This window comes from Lissotriton helveticus, chromosome 3_1 (genome assembly GCF_964261635.1).
Source record: "Lissotriton helveticus chromosome 3_1, aLisHel1.1, whole genome shotgun sequence".
Classification (NCBI taxonomy): Eukaryota; Metazoa; Chordata; class Amphibia; order Caudata; family Salamandridae; genus Lissotriton; species Lissotriton helveticus.
Genome location: NC_136061.1, coordinates 1,940,176,077 through 1,940,200,017, shown reverse-complemented (window position 1 = coordinate 1,940,200,017; position 23,941 = coordinate 1,940,176,077). Strand labels below are relative to the sequence as shown.

The following is a 23,941-nucleotide window of genomic DNA, read 5'->3' as shown; positions in this document are numbered from 1 at the left end:
TAAAGCAATATTTGGAGTCTTAATTTATTACACCTACAACTTCTTGTGGGAATTCTGAAATCTTCCCTGAGAATGGATTCCGCCTATAACTTACTATTGGCTATGTGGTTTGTAACTCATAGTTGCTTGCTTTCTGTTTCCTGTCTTTATTGGCTTTAGGCTGTCCAGCTTGAGGTTGCCCCTCCCACGAACATCTCCTATTTACTGTATCTTTCCAAGTACTCACTTTCTGTAAACAGGCCTTTAAATCTTGTTCTTGTCACATTTGCTGTGCATTTTAAGACGGAGGTCAAATGTCAGGCACTGTCTTACAAGAAGCTTGGTGTTTACCTTTCTTTCTCTGACTTCAAAGTGAGAGAATGTATGTGTCAACCCTGCTGAGTACCCATGTGAAAGGAGAAGGCGTAGGATGTTATTTTTTCTAGCACACCACAAATATTAACTGTGCCGATGTTTCAGAATTAGGAAAGTACAAATGAAGCACATTTTATTGTAATTCTGAAGTGTGGTGGAAACAAATATTTGAATAAGACCAAAACACATCAAAACACTAGGTGAGGACATTTCCACACAGTAAAACTGTATGTATGTTGGTGAAAATGTAATAGTCCTTTCAATTGAAAATGTATTGTCTGTAATGGCAGTGTGCTACCACATCATGCATGCTCCACCCTAAGACACCACCCTCTCTACAAAACTCTACTCCACGCACTTCCACTCTGGCACGCCACTCCATTCTACAATACTCTACTCTGCAACATGCAACTCCACTCTACGCCCCTCCAGTCTAAACACTCTTTGACTCGCCCTCCACTATACTATATGCCCCTCTACTTCACACCACTTAACCCCCTCCAATGTACCCCACACCAATCCAGCTCACTCACTCCAATCTAGCCTAATTTATCCCACTCTACTGCAACCTACCCTACACCACTGCACTACAATCTCCCGCCATCTACTGCACTCCGATAAAACCCATTGCACTTCAATCTGCCTCAGTCTATCACACTCCACTTTACCCCATGCCATTCCACTCCAATACTATCTAACTCAATCTACCCCACTCCATTTAACTCCAATCTACCCCACTCCACCTTAATATACCCCACTCCACCTTAATATACCCCACTCCACTACATCTCACCCCACTCAACTCCAGTCTACGCCTATCCACTCCACCCTTCCCACATCCACTTCAATCTTCACTCTAATCCAATCTATCTAATTCCACTCCAGTCTACCCCACTCCAATACACTCAATCTACCCTACTCCAATCTACCACACTCCACTCAAATCTGCCCCACGCCAATCTAATCTGATCCACTCCAAACCACTCCAGTTTTCCCCATCCCAATCTACCCAACTCCAGTCTGTCACACCCAGTCTAGCCCACTCCAATTTACCACAGTCCAACCCAAATGCCCCACCTCACTCGACCCCACTCTACCCTAATCTACCCCACTTCATTCTACCCCACTCCAATATATCCCACTCCAGTCTTTCCCAATCTACCCCACTCCATTCAAATATACCCTTCTCAAATCCACCCATTCTACCCAACGCCAATCTACCCCACTTCACTCCACCCTAGCCTACCCCACTGCTCCACAATGTACCCCACTCAACTCCAATCTACCCCAACCCACACCAGTCCATCCCACTCCACTCTACCCCAATCCATTCCAACACATCCAACTCCACTCTATCCCCCTCCACTCCAGTCCATCCCACTCCACTTTCCCCACTCCACCGCTCTACCCCACTCCGATCTACTCTAATCCAGTCCATCCCACTCCAATCTACTCTAATGGACCCCAATCTACTCCACTCCAATCTATCCCACTCTACCCTACTCCATTCTACCACACCCCAATCTACACCACCCCACCCTAATCTACCCACTCCACTCCAAATCTTCCCCACTCCAAATCTACTCTACCCCAATACACACCGCTCCACTCTTCCCCAGTCTACCCCACTATCTCGAATCTACCCCAATATACCCAATTCCACTCTACCCCATTTTACACCGTTCTACCCTATGTCTATTGACCCCAATCCACCTCCAATCTACCCACTACACTGCACTCTACCCACTCCACTCTACCCCACTACACTCCACTATACCACTATACCGTACTCCATCCCACTTCAATCTACCATGCACGGATTAATATGTACAGCTTACCTTGTTAAGCCCTTGCAGTCGTAGTACGCTCTGCTACCAACTATAGGACAAACTATACATATACTGTGGTGACCAGCTAGCACTTGTAAGAGCTGGCAGGGTAAAACTGGATACTACCAAGCATAGGCAAAGCCAATACGTCTTGCCTATGCGAGAGCCATTGGTAGCCAATGGTAGCCCAAGGACGTCTGCAAACTCGCCAAGTCAGCCACAAAGCATCGACACTCCCAAAGGTTTTTGTAATAATTAGTTGTGAGTGATTGTGCAAAAAATGAGCACTTTGAATTTGAAGCTGTACATGGATTCTGGCCTGCTCCAGATTGGACGATACTCTGAAATTGGGAGGATGATGGTAGATACTGGTGGTCATCCCTGCTTTCAGAGCACCAGGACCCCATGCCCTCATCCACTCACAGTCACTCTAGACACCCTTTGCTCCTGAAACTGTTACACTCCCGGAACCCTTCGACTGCTCTTTGGGTATTCTGGCGGGAGGTGACCTCTAACAGGATGCCCGAATCCTTTTCTGTTGGCACGTTTTGATACACAGCCCTGTCCGAGCTTCTACCTAGGCCACTGCCCTCTGTCCCACTTGTCTGGTGTGGCCTCAGGCACTTCTGACACACACGCTTTGCACCCCTCATTGACTCTACTCCATTGTGTCTTTTTCCTCAGACTGGACGCATCGAACCCAATTTCCCCAAGGTGTGCGGTCACCAGGGCAACGTGCTGGACATCAAGTGGAGCCCCTTCATGGAGAACATCATCGCTTCGTGCTCTGAAGACACCTCGGTGAGTCTAACCCCCACTCTGATTCCACCAACGGGGGTCTAGCGGGCCTCTGCACCCAGCTCTCAGTGTCAAGGGCCAGACTGTCCATGATCCATGCGGGAGACCAAGGTAGGAGCTGGGCATGGCTGCACTAGGTGGAATACTAAGTTAGAGGGTGGGCATCCTGCTACATGGCGAACAGTGTGCGAGGACAAGGCAGGAGCTGCACAGGCTTTGCACCGGTAGGACTGTTAGACCTAGGCTGGTAGGATCATCACGAAGATAAGCAGCCACCTCTCAGTAACTATCAGTACGAGAGACAGAGGTAGAAGCTAAATATGGCTGGCAATTGGTGGGATCCTGAGACCAAGAGTATTAGGGACTGTCCGAGCAGGGGGTTGGAGCACCAAGCTGTAAGTGACTGTCATTGACAGACCAAAGTATGAGCTGTGCAGGCCTGGCACTGGATGGGATCCTCAGACCAGTGGTGCCAGCATCATCAGGAGCAGAGGACTGGAGCATCAGCTCTCAGTGACTATTAGTTTAGGAAACAACGTGGAAGCTAATCATGGTTTGCCCTAGGTCGGATCCTAAAACCAGGAGTGGTGGGTGTCACTGCAGGCGGAGAATTTGGGCTCCCGGCCCTCTGACAATAGCTTTAAGGCACCAGGGTGTGAGGTGAGCTGACCTATGTCTGACTAGGATTGTCACGGAAGGCGCTGTTGGTAAAGGAAATGAGACACCTTTAGAGAGAATTGTTCTTAAAGGGGAAAAGATCCCTATGGGGAAATCATGGACATGAATTTACCAAAATGCCAGGGGTGGCAGAAGTGACTTCACATGCCCCTTGACCCTAGTAACATTGCAGGAAGAGCCATCATTTGGCCTTTGACCCTGGTGATTTCCCAGTAATTTGTTACACAATCATTTACCCTGGTGGTTTTAACAAGAGTGACATCACTGAAATTGATCAAAAATAAAACCTACAAAATGTCGAACCTTGGTTGCCATCTTTGTTTTTCTGACACGTAAACATTTGTATTTCTTGGCAAGCTGGAGTTCGAAGTGTTCGATGTGATGTTCTTTTTCCTTCTCTCCCATGCAAAGAAAGGTTTTCTTTTCTTCGTGATTTTCATGAAATTTTTAAATGAATAGCACATTTAAGAAGCACCTGCAGTGTACAGACTAGTCCATTTATCTTCTCGAGTTACAGATAGGGTAAATATGCAGAACGTGGAGAGAAGCTTGTTATGTGAGAAACCTGGAGAACCTAACAAGCACGTTGTTGTATTAATTTGCTTAAACTTGATTGGATAGTCTTATGAGAACTGTGTGTAGGTGTGTAAAATGTTGGAGTTTTGTGTGTCTTTAGAGCAGCTGAAGAATAGAGCATAGTAGAGTAGGAGAACTTAGTGCTGTCTTTCAGAAAGAGGACTGACTTTCCTTTGTCCTGCCTTGTGAGGAGACCCCATGCTGGTTTGTCCTCCGGTCTAGAACATCTGATGTAACTGATTTAGATATTAATTGAAGAATACACATTCTGATTATAGGTGGCTACTAATCAGATTTTGCTTAATGTAAACCATTAACTTTTAATAAACCTTCATGGTTTGATACTGAAATATTCCCTGTCCTTTTTGTAGAGCCGAATGTTCTTCATACAATAATTAATGTATTGATTTGTTGACCAGTCTCTGGTGTGGAGCACCAAAATCCATAGGAGATTAGCAAGGCTGCAGGTCTATTGAGACTAGCGCTTTATGACAAATGTAACACTTACAAAAGCGCTAAAGTCGGCGGATGGCTCTGCAAGGAGAGACCCCTTACCACACAGGTGTTCCCCAAGGGGAAACATCCTTTACAACGCAACTTTTACCACGCAGTGCCTTTACGACGCAACTTTGACTACGCAAACCATTACACCGCATTGCGCTGGGGGGCGCTCTAGGATAGGAAATAGGTTTAATTTACTATCCAACACCTTCCCTCCTATCCACGGGGACTGGAGTTGGAATAGTAAATTAAACTATTCACTATCCAGCGCCCCAAAGCACTATGCGTTGTAAAGGCATGCGTTGTAAAAACAGCGTGTAAAGGCATGCGATGTAAAAGCATGCGTTGTAATGTCATACATCCTCCCCAAGACCCATATACAACTTGAACTTCCACCTGGGGTCTTCACACCACTGTCACTCCCTCAGATGACATGTCCACCAGGCACTTCCTGGTGGACCCGTCAAAACTGACATGAACAGAAGAGACAACTCACAAGACATGCCCTCTCGGGTTGATCTCCTTAGTATAGACCCTGCTAGAAGAGCTCTCTAAATACCGGACATACCAGAGGGTCCTCTCACAACACATGACCTACCAGACAGGACCCCTCACACACGGGCCCTACTAGCCGATCTCCTCACAAAAGGGGACATGACGTGGGCCATACTCGCCATAGGCCATACCCAAGGGAACCTGAATCACACAGACTCTAGTGAAGGATCCCACAACAATGTTCTTAATTTGTTTCGGTGTTTGCACAACACTGGCACTAATTTCTGCAATTTCATCCCTATAGTTTGAGGTGACTTGGAAAAGTGCAAAATCTCCCCTTGTTTGAGTGTCATCAGTAGTAATTCTGTTACAGGTATTCGGCAGCAGTGGGAGGAGCTGTGGGTGGTTCCAGGTGCAACGGACCCCTTTGAGATACCCTGGACTCGGGCACATAACTTTTTTGTAAATTAACCACACCATAAGTTGTGCCGAGGAAAGAGAGGGGCCCCAAACCAAAGACCTTTTCAGAGGGGCTGGCCTGCGAAGACCACCCACTTCCAGCCTAACTACAGCCCACAAGGAGAAAAACCATGCGATGCGTCACAGGTCCTGACAGTGACAGGTAAACAGAACGGTCGACCTCCATACTGGGGAACCGGGTTCGAGTCTCAGCAGGGACGCTCAACATCCTGTGATTCTGGGCAAACCACTGAATCTCGCTCTGTCCAACAAAACTGAAGGTGTCCGTTTTTCAACGTAACTGGTGCTCATATAAAGCGCTCTGATACCTTTGGGTCGAGTTCGCACTACATAAAACTGCAACAAAAATGCTTCACAGAGACCTTCCAAGATAGAGTCCTAGCCACACAGGGTCTGGCAGGTGTCATTTCTCTCTCCATCCATCATTGATATTCGACCTAAATCGGTAGGGTATGCCCAGACGTGGGTCCCTTTCTCACTTTGACACTGGATTCACGCTATCCTGGCTGATGAGGGGTGTTAACCCGAAACCGGTCCAAGGGTGCTTGTTTTCAGTCCAGGGAAGACCTGGCTTGGCAGTTTGTGCTGGACTGTTCCCATGAGGCACAGGGTCAAGACTGATTTGTGTGTGAAAAGTGTTAGCGCTCCTTCTATCATCTCCTTGTGTCATTTATCTTTATGCAGGACGCCCCCAGGTAAAAAGAAGTCATGGAAGCCTTAATAGGAAAGGGGCCTCTTGAAACCGCCAGACACTTCTGTCCAACCATTTCACAATCTATTCTGCCACCCAGCTACCCCTCCCTTCACTCCTTCAGTTCATTTGCATTCCTAAAATGTGGATGTCATTTCACTGGTTTGGAATTGTCACTGCCTAACAGTTCAGAGGTAGATGACTTCCTTGACGTACTGACCTTCATAATAGACGTCACTGGTTAGATGAGCTGCCGTCGGAATCTCCATGGCTTATATATCTTAGTTTTTTTTTGTAAAAAAGTGAGGCGATGGATTAGGACAGTCACAGACCAACCAGAGTGGATGGAGGAAGCAGGGACACGGCGAGGTGTCAAAGGGGAGAAACTAACGGGTATATTTCTACATAGTAAAAAATCATACTTTTTATTAATAACATGCATTATATTGGAGTCTCTGACTTTATGACCCACATTGATGGAGTTTTCACCCTTTATTTGGGTTAGAACTTCTAAGCTGCTTCACTGAAGCACTCATTACCCTCCCCCAGGTCTCTTTCTTATTTAATTTGTCTCCCTCCCTCGCTCTCTTTCAATCCCTCCTGTTGACTCCCCTCAGTACTACGCCGGCAGTGTAAATGCAGTAAAGACCTCCTGATTCCTGCTTGTTGCATCATCCCCCCTCCTCCCACTGTCATCCTCTTTCATGTTTCTCCGTTTCTTGAACACCCCGGGTAACTCTGCAGTCCACAGCGCGTAACCTCCCTCCCCCGTCCAGCCCTTGCCCCTAGCAACACCCCGACCCCACCCCCGGCCGTGGGCCTTCTGACTCCGCGCCTCTGCCCAGGATTTGAGCGCGGAGGACGAAAGCCTCTTATCCGCGTCATCCGCCCGATAGCCAGATGGCGCTGCGTTCAGATGCATTCGAGATTACGCAGAATCCGCTCTGATTGGACGACGTGGGCCCATGGCATAATACACCGTACGCCCCCCTTTTCTCACTATAATTGTAGACTAGAGTCGTGGTCGGGGGTACTTGGACGTTGTACCTGAGAACAGAGAGCAAGTCCAACCTCTAAAGCCAGCCCCAAGACGGCGCGTTTAATTTTACAAAGTGGCTAATGCCATCAGTGCTGTTGAATACCGCTCCTCGGTGCACGTGGCACTGCCCACCAATGGTATGGAATACTGCCCCTCGGTGCACGTGGCACTGCCCATCAATGGAATGAGTTTGTCCCTCAGTGCACATGGCACTACCCCTCAATGGAGTGGGATTCTTGCCTCAGTGCACATGGCACTGCCCATCAATGGAGTGGGATTCTTGCCTCAGTGCACATGGCACTACCCCTCAATGGAGTGGGATTCTTTCCTCAGTGCACTGTCGCGTCTTTCGGGTCACAGAGCACACAGGAGACGGTATGGTAATCTATGGTCTTCTTTATTGGCATGCAGGCAGTATCGTTATATCATGTGGGTGAGCTCCTGAACCCCTGACCTCCCACCTCCAAGTCCTGCTGCCGAATCCCCCTGCTGACCTCCCCCCTTGACCGGATGTGGTGTCCGGTGTCCTTGTTCCCCTGACCCTGGGCTCCAGGGTCCTAGTGCCATCCTGTGGGCACGACATCTCCCCCCTTGTTGCAACAAAGAGAGAGAGAGAGAGAGAGAGAGATGTGTGTAGTGAAAGTCCCTTCACATCTCTTCGATCAGTCTTTTAGTCTTCTTGCATTCTCGCCTTGGTCGCTGTTCTCCGACGGTGGGTGCTGGATCTTCCTGCCACATCTCTCTAGTTGGTTCGTTCTTTGGCGTGTCTCCTTCTTCTTCCGTTTTCACCTCTTTAAAGTGGGAGCTGTTTCTTGTGACCTGGTGTTGGCCAGCAGCAGCCGTGATCATGGGCCCGTTCACTTTCACCACCTTTAGCGGATCTTTTGCAACCGCGCTGTCTGACTTCCTCACCTGCCGCTGTTTCATAAACACCATGTCCCCTTCCTCTAACTTGTGAGGCGTGGCATGTCGTTTTTGATCGGCGTATTCTTTCATTTTTGCTTTCTGTCCCTTGTCTCTGATAGCTATTTCTTTCTGCTCTTCTTTTTTTTCTTCTTTCATCTGTGGCAGTCTTGTTCTGCTCACTCGCCCTAGTACCAGTTCAGCCGGGCACTTCCCTGTGGAACTGTGTGGTGTGTTCCGATAGTCCCTTAGTACCTGGCACAGGGCTTGCCCGATCGATATTTGAGTCACTTTTGCTCTCTGTACCGCCTTTTTGATGGTCCCCATGAACCGCTCAGCCATCCCATTTGCTTGTGGCCACAGCGGCGTTATTCGTCTGTGACGTATGCCTACGTACGCCATGAATCTTTTAAATTCTTCGCCTGAGAAGGGTGGGCCATTGTCAGTTTTCAATGTCTGTGGCGAGCCCCATGCTGCAAAAATGTCATCTAGCACTGGTAGCGTTGCGTTCGCCGATGTTGACGACACAGTCTTTACTAGGGGAAATCTTGAGTACTCGTCTATCACAACCAGAAAATAGTTTCCTGTTTCTAGCGGCCCGTAGAAGTCAGCTGCCAGCTCGGTCCACACCGCCTGTGGTAGCGGGGACATTTGCAAAGATTCTGGTTTTGACAGTGGTCCTGTTATTTGACATACGTGGCAATTTGTCACCATCTCGTCCACCATGTTATCGAGTCCCGGGAACCACACTTTTTCCCGGAGCATCTTTTTCGTGGCCACCATGCCTCAGTGTGATTCGTGTGCCAAGTCCACTGTTCTTTTTCTCAGCTTTTGGGGCATCACTATTCTGGTGCCTCTCATTATTGTCCCGTTTTCGCATTCGTACAGCTCCTCATTTATTCTTTTGAAGGCCAGCAGTTCTTCTCTGTCTATTCCTTTTCCTACGCACATGTTATTGTTTACGTGTCTCCATCGTTGTGCCCTGTTGATTCTCATTGCCTCCTGCATGGTGGCGTCCTGTTTTGTTTCTTCCTTTAGTTCACTCTGTTATTGTCGCCGGTGTACTCAGTTTCAGTGCGAAGTTCAAGTATTCTTCTGCCATTGTGGTCGCTCGTGACTTTTGCGGCAGGGGGTGTCTTGACACATAGTCTGCTGGGTTTTGTTCTTTTCCTGGCTTGTGGATAATTTTGAAATTGTAGTCCATGAGCCTGATTCCCCACCGTTCCATTCTTGGCGGTATCTTAGCATTCGGGTTGCCATAGATTGTTATCAAGGCCTGATGGTCAGTCACGATCGTGAACGGTTTCCCGTATACGAACATGTGGTAATGTTCGCAGGCCCACACCACCGCCAGGCTCTCTTTTTCGGGTTGTGAATATCCCCTTTCAACGTCTGTCAAGCTCTTGCTCCCGTACGCAACGATGTGTCTTTGGGAATCTCTCCCGGGCTGATGTTGCGCTAAAATCGCTCCCAGCCCCACGGGGCTTGCATCCACTGTCAACTCTGTGCATAGCTTCGGGTCAAAGTAGGCCAAGTGATCTACTGCTCTCACTGCTCTTCTTATCTCTTCAAACCCTTTGTCACACTCGCTGGTCCACTGAAACTTTTGTCCTTATTTCGTCAGCTCTCTCAGTGGCGCGCTGACGGTGGCGAAGTCTTTAATGTAGCGTGCACAGTAACTTGCCAGCCCTAGAAACGATCTCACTTCTGCCACGTCCGTGGGCTTCTTTGCTTTTTCTAATGTCTCTACCTTGCTGCAGTCTGGCCGCATGCCTTTTTTGGAAAATATGTGACCAAAGAACACTAGCTCGTTCCGCCCCAGTTCGCATTTTTCTTCGTTTAGCGTTAAACCTGCTTCCTCTAAGTGTGAGCATACCTCCCTCAAAGCCGTGTCATGTTCTTCATCCGACCTGCCGAACACCAGGATATCATCACTGTAGTTCAAACTGTTCTTGACCGGCCTGATGACTTGACGAATCGTCTCCTGAAATATTTCTGCAGCCGACGAGATCCCGAAGCTCAGTCGTTTGTACCTAAATAGTCCGAGGTGGGTGGAGAACGTCGTGATGTATCGCGACTGGGGGTCTAGTTCCAGTTGGTGGTACCCCTTACATAGGTCCAGTTTCGAAAATTTTCTCGTGCCTGTGAGGCAGCTAATCATGTCGTCTAGATGTGGGCCAGGGTGTCGCTCCCGCTCAATTGCCTTATTGGGGATCCTCATGTCCACGCATATTCTTATCTTTGACTTGTCCTTCTTTGGGACGGCCACGATTGGTGACACCCATGGTGTCGGTCCATCTGCTCGTTCTATGATGTCCTGTCTTAGTAAGGCCTCCAGCTCTTCCTCGACTTGTGGCTGTAGGTGTATGGGCACCCTTCTGTGATGTTGCGCGACTGGTCTTATCGTTTCATCTATGTGCAGCGTTATTTGCTGTCCTTTCAGCTTTCCTAAACCTTCTCAGTTTGGGATATTCTTTTAGAATGTTTGTTTTTCTTTCCGATATCTGATATGTCATTTCCATCAGCCCCATTACTTGTGCCGTGACGTTGCTCAACAAACATGGCGCTGGAATGTCTCCTTGGAGCACGTGTATCTGTTCCGTTAGTCTTTGATCCTTGTATCTTAATTCCTCCTTGAATTTCCCCAAGTTGATCACTGGTCTCTTTGCCCCCCATGTGAATACTTTCACCCTAGACGGCTTCAGGACCGGCTTCACTTTCATCTTCTCGTATTCAGAGACGCACATGATATTGCACGTTGCGCCACTGTCCAACACAAACATGGTATCGTGTGGCCCCACTTTTATTGTGACGGACTCCGTTTTCTTTATTTTCTTTTTGTCCACCAGGCATATTACTTCGTCACACTCTTCTTCATCATCTTCTGAGTCTGTGTTGATCTCTGTCATGAGGTATAGCCGCTCCGGTTTTTCTTCTCTTTCCTCGTCCTCGGATTCTGCAGACGAGCTCCTCACTCCTGTCTCGACGTGTCTGATGTGTCTGCGCGTCGACATCCTCCCTCTACCTGTTCTTCCACGGTCATTTCTAAACTGCGCCCCTTGACATACACTTGCATAATGATCTCGTCCGTTGCATTTTCGGCACGTCTGGCCAAATGCTGGGCATGGGCCACCGCGGTGTGGGAACTCTAGTCCGCATCTGTAGCACGTTCCTTCTTGTTGCTTCCTCCCCGTCTGGCCGCTTCTGTCTTGTCTCCAGTTTCCTGTTTTGTTGTTGTTGCTCGCTATCCTATTAATTTGTTCTCCACCTCTTCCTTTGCCACGCTCCATTTCTTTCGCGTGTGCTGTTGCTCGTGCCTCTGCCCTCCCTAGTGCAAGGATGTTCTCCAATGTTATTGGTTCTTTCAGTATTCTTGTTCGGAATTCTATGTCCCGACAGCCTGCGATGATCAATAGTCTTATGGCCGGCCTGTTCGTTGTCAAACTTGTCGAATGCACAGTGAGTCACTAGTTTCCTTAACCTCGTTGCGAAGTCATCTAGTGATTCCTCAGCTTGTTGGAAGGCAATCGTGAAGCTGTATCTCTCGAAGTCGACATTTCTTTGCGGATCAAACTTTTCCGTCAGGCACTTTGTTAACTTGGCATATGTGTCAATGTCCGCGGCTGGCAGCGTTACCAACAGATCCTCGACCTCATCGCCCACGTAGTTTAGGAATAGTCCATTCATCTTGGCCTCGGTGACATCTGTTGCTTCAGCATAATTTTCAAAACGCCGAAGCCATTTCTCCCATCTTATCCCTGTCTGCGGCTCCGATAGGCTGAATGGCAGTGGTCTTCTGTATGGCGCACTTGGCTTTGGGTCTGCCATTTTTCCTTGCTTTCTGGTGTTTCCTTTGTCTATTTCCTGTGTTCTGTGCTCTTCCTGGCACTCTTTGACTATTTCCTGTGCTGTCTCTTCTTTTCTGTGCTCTTCCTGGCACTCTTTTGTTGGCTCCAGTGCTCCACTTGGCACTCCTCTTCTCTCCTCCGTGCTCTTCTGGCACTCTTCTATTCTTTTCTTCTTTTCTTCTTTCTTTTTGACCTTTCCTTTTTTTGCTCTTTATCCTTTGTCCTTTATTTCTTTATTGCCTTTGGACTTTATCTTTTTCTCCTGTAACTGTCCTTTGCATTTGTCTGTGCTTTATTCTTTTCACAGCCCTTTCCTTAGGCAGATCGACTTTGCCTGTCCTCAAAATGGCCGCTGAGCCAATCTCGCTTCCGATTGGCTCTCTCGCCTGCTTTTAAAATGGCCGCCGACGGTCACGTGGTGCGTCTCGTCCAATGGTGAGGCCGCCTGATTCTAAAATGGCCGCCGGACCTCCACGCGCACCTATTCGCTCTCTCGCCTGCTCTCAAGATGGCCGCCGAGACTCTCGGACTCTCGCGAGAGCTCGCGGCAAACGCGGCAAACTTTCACTTCCTCTCGCGCTTTGGGCACAGCGCTTACCGGCAGTCGTTCCTCGCAGCGGCCGGGGTGGGCTCCCGCGTCGCTGCTCTTCTGTTCCTCGGCGCACTGTCTTCTCGGCGCTTGGGTCTCCTGGGCACACCACGGTCTCGACGAGACGACCGTCATGCTGGTCGATATCCCACCCTCGTGGCCAGATGTCGCGTCTTTCGGGTCACAGAGCACACAGGAGACGGTATGGTAATCTATGGTCTTCTTTATTGGCATGCAGGCAGTATCGTTATATCATGTGGGTGAGCTCCTGAACCCCTGACCTCCCACCTCCAAGTCCTGCTGCCGAGTCCCCCTGCTGACCTCCCCCCTTGACCGGATGTGGTGTCCGGTGTCCTTGTTCCCCTGACCCTGGGCTCCAGGGTCCTAGTGGAGAAGTGTGGCTCAATGGTTAGAGCGGCAAACCTTGATGCAGAACGCTGGCCAGGGACCAGGGTTCGATTCCCGCCTCGGCGGGGTCGGGCTTAAATTCCTCTGACCGGATATTCTCGCCTCAGTGCCGAATCTAAGCATGGGCCCCACGCTGCAACTCTGGGCAATAGCTTGCTTAGTCTCCACAACGGCCCCCGATGCACAAGGGATGCCTGGTTTCACCATGGGATGCCCAGGAGTGGACACCTCACAAGGAAAAGCCAGGAGGGGTTCCCTTGTGGTAGGAGTACAAGCGCCGGGATGCCTCCGGGTTACTGTTCGCGCTATACAAATACAACACATTTACATTTACATTAGTGCCATCCTGTGGGCACGACATGCACCTGGCACTGCCCCTCAATGGAGTGGGATTCTTGCCTCAGTGCACATGGCACTATCCCTCAATGGAGTGGCATTCTTTCCTCAGTGCACATGGCACTACCCCTCAATGGAGTGGGATTCTTGCCTCAGTGCACATGGCACTGCCCATCAATGGAGTGGGATTCTTGCCTCAGTGCACATGGCACTGCCCATCAATGGAGTGGGATTCTTGCCTCAGTCCACATGGCACTGCCCATCAATGGAGTGGGATTCTTGCCTCAGTGCACATGGCACTACTCCTCAATGGAGTGGGATTCTTGCCTCCGTGCACATGGCACTGCCCATCAATGGTGTGGGACTCGTGCCTCAGTGCACATGGCACTACCCCTCAATGGAGTGGCATTCTTGCCTCGGTGCACATGGCACTGCCCATCAATGGAGTGGGACTCGTGCCTCAGTGCACATGGCACTACCCCTCAATGGAGTGGCATTCTTTCCTCGGTGCACATGGCACTACCCATCAATGGTATGAAATACTGCCCCTCGGTGCACATGGCACTACCCATCATTGGAATGAGTTTCCGTCCGTCAGTGGACATGGCACTGCCCATCAATGGAGTGGGATTCTTGCCTCAGTGCACATGGCACTGCCCCTCAATGGAGTGGGACTCTTGCCTCAGTGCACATGGCACTGCCCCTCAATGGAGTGGGATTCTTGCCTCAGTGCACACAGCACTGCCAATCAATGGAGTGGGATTCTTGCCTCAGTGCACACGGCACTGCCCATCAATGGAGTGGGACTCTTGCCTCAGTGCACACAGCACTGCCAATCAATGGAGTGGGACTCTTGCCTCAGTGCACATGGCACTGCCCATCAATGGAGTGGGATTCTTGCCTCAGTGCACATGGCACTGCCCCTCAATGGAGTGGGACTCTTGCCTCAGTGCACATGGCACTGCCCCTCAATGGAGTGGGATTCTTGCCTCAGTGCACACAGCACTGCCAATCAATGGAGTGGGATTCTTGCCTCAGTGCACACGGCACTGCCCATCAATGGAGTGGGACTCTTGCCTCAGTGCACACAGCACTGCCAATCAATGGAGTGGGACTCTTGCCTCAGTGCACATGGCACTGCCCATCAATGGAGTGGGATTCTTGCCTCAGTGCACATGGCATTGCTCGTCAGTGTTTTAAATGCTTGCCCTTCAGTGCACACGGTTTTAACTTATCACTGGTACTAAATACTGTCCGTCCGTGTAAATGATGTTGTCATTCCCTGCTATGGAGTAACAGCATTCAGTGTTACATAATACTGCTGCTCTGTGGACGCAGTGTTGGCCATGCGTGCTACTGGATGCTGCCATTCCGTGTACATGATAGTGCCCGTCAGAGCTATGGAATACGGTCCTTCAGTGCCCAGGATATTGCACGTCAGCACCATGTAGTGCAGCCCATAAGACCTTGATAATGCGGTCTAGTATGGGAAATAAATTGTCCAGTTACTGGGAATACTGTCCCTTATTGCACACCATACCAACCTTAATGTCACATAATAGTAGCATCCATGCACACAGTGATAGTCATCATTGCCCAAGCGATTTCTGTATCACTCACATTACCTTCATTTATAAGATGTCGAAATTCCAGACAGTATTTTTGTTTGCATGGGAATGTCCCCAGAATGATGCAGTACAGTTGTGTCCCTGGCCCTGCCCTGTGTGTCACATTGCAAGAACATGATATCTCGGTTTTGGATTTTTGGCCCGCCCATCAATAGTTAAGTAGGTGCCCGAAGGCCTAGGCATGCCTTTGACAAGAGTCTCACCTGGACTTGTCCTGGCTCGGGCAGGTCACTCCAATTGTGGCCTTGATTGTGGCAGGGAACGTCTGTCCCTGTAACGGGTTCATGAATGCAGTGCGCTACTGAGAGAATACCAAGTTTTGTAGCATCCATAGCGTGACCAGACCTTATCTGTGGGGGAAACAGCCACTACAACGAAGCCGTTTCCACGAATGCACTAACCACGCATGCTTTACAACGCATGCGTGGTTACCACTATAACCTTTACCACGCATTCCTATATTACGAAATACGTAGTAAAGGAATGTGAGTTAAAGGTTAAAAAAAAAGGGGGGGCTGGGAAACGAGAGGGTTTTAAAAAAAAGAAAGAAAGAAAACGTACCTTAAACACGCTCTTCTGTGCCCCTGTCCTTCATGGAAAGAGCCTCCCTAACAGACGTGATTACGTACGTGCGACTACGTACTACATCAAAAATAGAGAAAGGACCATTTAAGGAGTTAGAAGAAGGAGAATACCGTCGAAAGAAAATGTAAGTATATTTCTTAATTATAATATTTTAATAGGTTAGGCATAATTAAAAAAACATATATAGATTTGAATATTCAATCATGCAGTCGGTTTAACATGAAAATGCAAATATCATGCATAGTTAAACAACGAAAAACGTTGTTAAACTACTCGTGGTAAAGGCATTTTCAGGGTAAACCATATGCGTGGTAAAGGCATTCCATTGTAACGCATGCGTGGAAAAGGCATGCGTGGAAAAGGCATGCGTTGTAACATCATATAACCATCTGTGGTGGGTTGCTGACCCACTCACGTAAACGTTCATTTGCTAAGAGATACTAGCACTGAGCTATAGAGTTCATGGAAGTATGTGTTGTGTGCGATGAGTGGGTTACATACTATGAATGTGTGAGTGAGCCAGAGTGACGCAGGCCTTCGGGTTCCATTTTGGATGTTCTGTCCACTCATGTACAGAAGATGAAGGTGAGGTTGCTTACCAGATAGTCAAAGTCTATTGCCGACATTCCTGAGATTGGAGGGAGGGAACCTTGACACTGAAGTTGGGAAAGAGGAGACAGGCTCTCTCTTAGAAATTCATGTAGGTCCTTTGATGCAGAGGGCTGCTGATTATTCTCCTTGAAGAGTGCCATTTGGTGGATGGTAGGAGTTAAGTGTGGTACAGCAGTTCCTGTTGTCAGAGTATGAAAGGTCATGGGAAGATAATCAGGCTTTTGTTTCTCTTAACTGTTCGGTGTTTATGTTGAGAGCCGGGCGCAGAATGCGCACACCTCTTTGTGCCACTGTTTGAATGCTGCAGAGTGGAGATGACCCTTCTCTGAGGAGCATCACTCAAGACAAAAGCTGAAACTGGAAGACAGATCGAGAAAAACACTTGAGAGGCGAACCAACCCAAATCAGTTCTGAAAGTGCAGACAGAGAATATACATACCCTATCTGCTGACTGTGCTTAAGAGTGGAAGCTGTGGACCCACTTGTCCAGTTCAAAATTCTCTGAACAAAGAGGGGATTACCTGGAGAGTACCCAAAGGATGTGTGCTCAGTCAGAGCTAGTATCAGCCTGATAGCCAGCTTCCTAAAGGTGAGCAAACATCCTCTGAAGGAAGAACTGCTTTCCTTGTCCTGGAATACCTGAAGCGCCCTGCCTGAAAGAAGTCAGAAGCAGCAAGTCAACTCTACAGGAGAAGTTGACTACTGGGTGGACAAGAGCAGTTGACCAATGCTGTAAGTCCATCCATCAAAGACTTGAAAAGAGCGTGACTGGTGTGCTACAGATTCAGAGCTAGCCATTAAACCCTATTGTTGCGGCCTGCCTGTGTTTGCCCGAGAAGCCTGCACTGCTGACGAGTGGATCCACATTCACTGGCGGTACATGTTCGTCTGCCCCAAAGTGACTGTATGCCGATGTGGCCATGGCACTGGTCAATAGGTGCACAAAGTGACCGTGCCGTGAGGAAGCATTTTGTGAACCAGTGGTGCCAGCCATATTGTACCTCAAACAGACGGAATATGTGGCTAGCTCTAGTACTGGCCAACCGTTTGCCATGCAGATTATGCTGCTAAAGAATTTTGCGACTATGATGCATTTGTCATGGTGTGCTGAAGCAAAGATTGGCTGCATGTGGCGCTAACTACCAGCGCAATCAATCAGCTTCAGTCATGGTTGCCTGAAGCACCTCAAAGCTTCTAAGTCACTACCCAAGGACCTGTGTCTGGAATGAGGACTGCAATATCGCCCTGATGTTTGCAGTTTGTTGTTGTCCTGAAAAGTTCTTTGGAAGTCACAAGATAGGTGACTCCTCCTTTGGACCACATTGCGCATGGGCATCTGCTCCATCCTCAGATTGTTTTTTTCCGCCATTGGGCTTGGATTTGTTTCCTGCGCTCCAGTTTGGAACCGAATTTCCGTCGGCGCGCAATCCTCACCCAGTTCGACGGTATTGTTTCGATCGCGCTTCACATCGGCGCGATTCTTCACCACTTCAAAGTCTTCGATTCCGGTCGTCGACGAAGGCCTTCAGGCCTACCTAGGCCTTACTCTCTTGCTCATGGAAAGGACGCCCTTCAAGAAGTGTCCTCAATGTGGGTCGAAGTTTCCCCACACCGATCTACATGAGGTGTGCAACCTTTGCCTCTCACCAGAGCACGAGGCTAAAGAATGTTCCGCTTGTGCCTCTTTCCGCTCCAAGAAGACGATTCGGGACCGGCGAGCTCGAAGAACAATGGCTCGCTCGTCCGCTTCCATCCCCGACGACATCTTTGAAGAGGGCGTCGACGTGCCAGAACCCCAGCACGCCGAAGAAAGTGCCAGCTCATCTGATGCCGAAGACTCAGACATCGAGGACCTCACTCCAGCTCAACGAGTCGTAAGGAAGACTGTCGACCCCAACCCTTTCTCGACACCCTCAAAAAAGGCTTCGGTCACACCCTCACCTTCGGGCCCGGGTGCACACCGAGAGACTGCTTCCCACACCCCGCCTTCGGGCACGACAAAGAAGCCTACTAAGCCTTCAGGTGGCTCGGGCTCGAGTCAGCCTATTCCCGGTGCCGATCCTATACCGACACCGAAGAAAAGCCATCTTCCTCAACCACGCTGACCGCTGTTCCGACACCCAAGCACACGGCGCCAAAGACTGGCAGCGGCTCATCGATGCCGAAACCGCACTCGGAGCCGAGTAAAAAAACGCCCAAAGGCCCCGATTCACATGCTTCGGAGCTGAAGATAAACCTGTAACCGAAAAAAGATGTTCCGGTAAAAGACATTTCGAAAGGTCACACTTCTAAACCAAAAGACCCTAGACCACACTACCGACTCAGTGCCGAAAAAACCTCTGGAACTGAGAACTTCGGCGCCGAAGGATCTGCCCTGTACAGAAGAACTTTTTACACCAGATCCTAATCCAAAAACTCTTGTAAAGGATCCTAAGAGAGACATTGAAACCTCTCCATTAAGGGTCCCTTCTCCACCACCTCCCCATACTGTTCCTCCTCCTACACCTCCCCCACCACATCATTCACCTACACCATCCACTAATCCAGATGATGATGTGGATACAGACTCTGATGGCACAGGTGGGGGTGCACATGAGCCAGCAGGGACCACTAGTCCCCCTCAATCACCTAATCCATGGGATAATTATAACACCCCTGATGTGCCTTACGTCCCACAAGATGATGTATATCCTTCTAGACTTTCCCCACCAGAGGACACTATAGGTTTTAACCTACTAGTCCAGAGAGCTTCCCAGTACCATGGGGTTGACTTGCACACCAATACTGTGAAGGAAAATTTCCTATTAGACACTTTTGATAACACACAAAGGTCTACTGCCATTTTGCCAATGCTTAAAGATGTCTTCAAGCACGCAACAGACTTTTTTAAAGATCCTGTCAGGGCTCGGGTCCTCAACATTGCATTGAGAAAAAATATAAAGCTGCCCCTACAGACCCAGTTTACATTAGAGGACCAGCACCACTAGGTTCTTTAGTAGTGTCTAATGCACGTAAACGTGCTAATTCACAAACATTAGGTAAGGCCTCGCCACCAGATAAAGAATCTAAGCTCCTTGACGCTTCCGGTAAACGAACAGTGTCACAGGCAGCTAACATTTGGCGCATTGCCAATACCCAAGCGTTGTTGGCAAGATATGACAGAGCACATTATGATGAACTGGAGTCCATAATGCAGCATCTACCAGACAAATCTAAAAATAGGGCCAATGAACTCATACAAGAAGGTACAAATATTACTAATACTTTCATTCGTTGTGCCCTAGATGCTGCAGATACTGCCTCAAGGGCAATCAATACCAGTACCCTTTTGCGGAGACATGCCTGGCTACGTATTTCAGGTTTTAAACCTGAGGTACAATATTCCATCCTCAATCAGCCATTTGATGACACACATTTATTTGGCCCTAATGTCGATGTGTCTTTAGAGAAAATGAAAAAAGACACCGACACAGCAAAATCTATGGGAGCCTTGCAGCGGCAAGCTCCCAGGCGTTCTTTTCGTCGCTCATCATATAGTGGCAACAAAAGAGGCTACTCCTCCGAAAGCCCCTCCACTTCCTACAAAACCCCTATCCAATCCACATACACTAAGGGCTACCAGAGAGGGGGTTACCAGGGGTAACAACAACAAAGGCAGAGGCAAAACCAACAACTCCCGCTCTGCCTCCACCCGTACCCAATGACTTTCCTCCCCTTCCCCCCCAACATTCCACTCCTGTGGGGGGAAGACTGCAGCAATTCCTTCCTGCCTGGACCAACATCACATCAGACAGATAGGTGTGACAAATTATTCAGTCAGGTTACTGTCTAAACTAACATCTACTCCCCAAACATACCACCCAAACAGCGTCCAATGTCACGAGAACATCGATCACTGTTAAAGCAAGAAGTTCTATCTCTGCTAGAAAAAAAGTGCAATAGAACCAGTTCCTCTGCACCAACAAAACAAAGGGGTTTACTCCCTATATTTTCTCATCCCAAAGAAGGACGGCTCTCTAAGGCCTATTCTGGACCTCATACCGCTAAACATATACATACAGTGAGACCATTTTCACATGGTCACACCCCAAGAAGTCCTTCCTCTCCTGTTAGAAAACTACTTCCTTGCTACTCTAGATCTCAAGGACGTATACTTCCACATTCCCGCTCACAGGAAGTATCTCAGATTTGTAATAGACGGGCAGCACTATCAATTCAAATTACTCCCATTCGGACTCGCAACAGCACCAAGAGTATTCACCAAGTGCATAGCAGTAATGGCAGCACATTTACGAAGACAGCACATCCATGTCTTCCTGTACCTCGACAACTAGCTCATAAAAGCCAGCTCGTACAACCAGTGTGGGAAACCCACTGATGCCACAATCCAACTGCTCCACAACTTGGGGTTCACAATAAACCACACCAAGTCTCATCTGAACCATCCAAAGTACAACAGTACCTCGGTGCTACAATAAACACCTCAACAGCGCTAGCTTATCCCACTCCAGTAAGGATAGCCAGCATGCAAATTCTTCTCACAAAGTTTCAGCCACAACACTCCCTTCCAGCACGAGTGTTCGTGCAACTCATAGGGATGATGGCCTCTTGCATTTTCATAGTGCCCCATGCAAGACGTCAAATGCGCCCTCCACAAGAGTGCCTATCACGTCAATGGAACCAGGCTCAAGGTCAATTAACAGACCTAGTGTTGGTAGACGGTCGGACTTATCGCTCTCTGCAGTGGTGGAACTCCAAAAACCTTTCCCAGGGACGACCGTTCCTAGAGCCAGTTCCTCAGATAATCTTGACAGCGGACGCATCGTTCTCCGGCTGGGGGCCCACCTACTGCAACACACCATGCAAGGCAGATGGACACCGCAACAAAAACTACTCCAAATCAATCATCTGGAGTTACTAGCAATATTCCTAGCACTAAAATCTTTCCAAAAGCAAGTATCAAACAAAGCTGTGTCAGTCCGCACGGACAACATGACAGCCGTGTATTACATACAGAAACCGGGCGGAACACACTCCCTGCACCTCTCTCAACTAGCATAGGACATAGGGTGGTGGGCTATACCTCAAAACATATTCCTTCTAGCCCAGCATGTTCCAGGAGTATAAAATACCAAAGTGGATCTGTTAAGTCGTCAGACACAACAGACCCACGAGTGGGAACTTCATATGCAAGTTCTTCAACCATTCTTTCAGATGTCGGGACAACCTCAGATAGACCTCTTTGCCACTCACGAAAACGCCAAATGCCCAAGCTCCGCCGCCAGATATCCACACCCACTGTCCAAAGGCAATGCCATATGGATGAACTGGTCAAACAAATTTGCGTACGCTTTTCCACCTCTACAACTCATGCCACTAGTAGTACGCAAACTACAGCAGATTTCTCTAACCCTCATCCTAGTTGCTACAACTGGGGTCAGACAGCCGTGGTACACCACACTGCTACAACTGTCTGTAGTACCACACCAAAAATGATACCTGTCTCCACACCTTTTAACACAGAACCGTGGAGAGATCAGGCATCCAGACCCAGCTCAGCTTAACCGTGCGATCTGGCTCCTGAAATCCTAGAATTTGGATATCTTAACCTTCCTACAGACTGCATGAATGTCATAAAAGAATCTAGACGTCCAACCACTAGAGCATGTTATGCAGCTAAGTGGAAACGCTTTGTAATATATTGTCACAACAACAATATTAATCCCCTAGACGTGTCTATTCAACACATCATAGGATACTTACTGCATCTCCAAAGATGTAACTTAGCCTACACGTCCATTAGACTGCATCTGGCTGCAATAGCAGAATATCTGCAAAACAGACAGCATCTATCTCTGTTCAGAGTGCCTGCTATTAAAGCCTTAATGGAAGGCCTTAAGAGAATAATTCCTCCCAGAGTACCACCTTCACCTGCGTGGACTTTAAACATTGTTCTCACATGGCTAATGGGACCTCCCTTCGAACCATTACATAAATGTGAACTACAATTTTAACATGGAAGGTTGCGTTCCTAGTATCTATTACTTCTCTGCGAAGAGTTAGTGAACTACAAGCACTAACCATTCAAGAACCCTTATTGCAAATGCATCATAATAAGGTTGTTCTATGCACTAATCCAAAATTCCTGCCCAAAGTCATTTCTCTCTTCCACCTCAACCAATCTGTGGAACTGCCCGTTTTCTTCTCGCAGCCACAGACAGTAGCAGAAAGAGCTCTTCATAACCTAGATGTCAAAAGAGCATTGCTCTACTATATCAAGAGAACACAACCCTTTCAGTAAGGCAAAACAACTTTTTGTGTCTTTCTCACCACCACACAAAGGTAATCCCATTTCAAAATCTGGGATAGCTAGATGGATTGTCAAATGCCTACAGATGTGTTACCACAAAGCTAAACATACGTTATCTGTTCCTCCTAAAGCCCACTCTACAAGGAAAATAGGGGCTTCAATTGCATTTTTAGGGAACATTCCCCTAGATTACATCTGCAGGGCAGGTACATGGTCTACACCGCACACATTCACAAAACACTATTGTGTAGATGTGCAAGCCAATCAACAAGCTAATGTGGGCCAGGCTGTTCTCAAAACATTATTTCAAACTACTGCAACAGATAGGGGTGGTCGCCGCTAAGAGTGGGTACTGCTATACAATCTATGCACGGTGTGTAATCTGCAGCTCATATGCCTCGAACGGAAAATGCTACTTACCAGTATGCATCTGATCTTGGCATGTAGAGCTGCAGAGTTACACATGCCCACCCGCCTCCCCGGCTACCCTTGTCTGTTCCAGAATTCTCTTAATTAGATACAGATTACATGGACATCCTTCCTTTTCTTGCAAAGCTCCATCATTTGCCTAATGGGGAAAACAATCTGAGGATGGAGCCGATGACCATGCGCAATGTGGTCCAAAGGAGGAGTCGCCTATTTCGTGACTTCCAAATAAGTTTTCAGGACAACAACAAACTGCAAAAATCCGGGCCCAACACTACGTGGCGATCTATGCACAGTGTGTAACTCTGCAGCTCTACATGCCAAGAACAGAAGCATACTGGTAAGTAGCATTTTCCTTCTGGACTGGACACAATGGAAGGAATCATTTGAAGCATATCTAGATGCAGTGGATGGTGACACGTTCACCAATAAAAAAAGAAGGCCCCTTTGATACACAATTTGTGTCCTGAGTGGAGGACTAATTGAAAAACGTTACCTTTAATTGAGGTGAGAGTACACACTCATCTAAATGATGCTAGTGAACAAGGTCCAATGGAAGTAATTGATGAGTATGCAACCATAATTCAAACTTTAGACTAGTGCTTTTGCCAAACAACAATGTAGTATTAGATAGGTACAAGGTCTTGCAAAGGTCACAAATGCAAGGTGAATATATGGGTGATTTCTTTTTGGCACTCAAAACTTTAGCACTCATGTGATTATTGTGATACGTGTGATGAAATTATTTGTGACCAGTTAATTGAGAAGACATACAGTAGAAAGATACAAGAACGATTACTGTTTACGGACAATCCAAATTTGGTATCTACCATGAAGATTGCCAAGGCTGTTGAA

At 48.1% G+C, this 23,941-nt stretch overlaps 1 protein-coding gene across 2 annotated transcripts in view; it reads left to right on the top strand.

Annotated features, from left to right (window-relative positions):
• Positions 1-23,941, top strand: part of CORO2B (coronin 2B) — a 359,010-nt gene that overhangs the window by 223,390 nt on the left and 111,679 nt on the right. For both annotated transcript variants that reach the window (XM_078683011.1, XM_078683012.1), the window contains exon 3: positions 2,868-2,984. In XM_078683011.1, the coding sequence (XP_078539137.1) occupies positions 2,868-2,984 (117 nt within the window). The remainder of the gene's footprint in view (positions 1-2,867; positions 2,985-23,941) is intronic.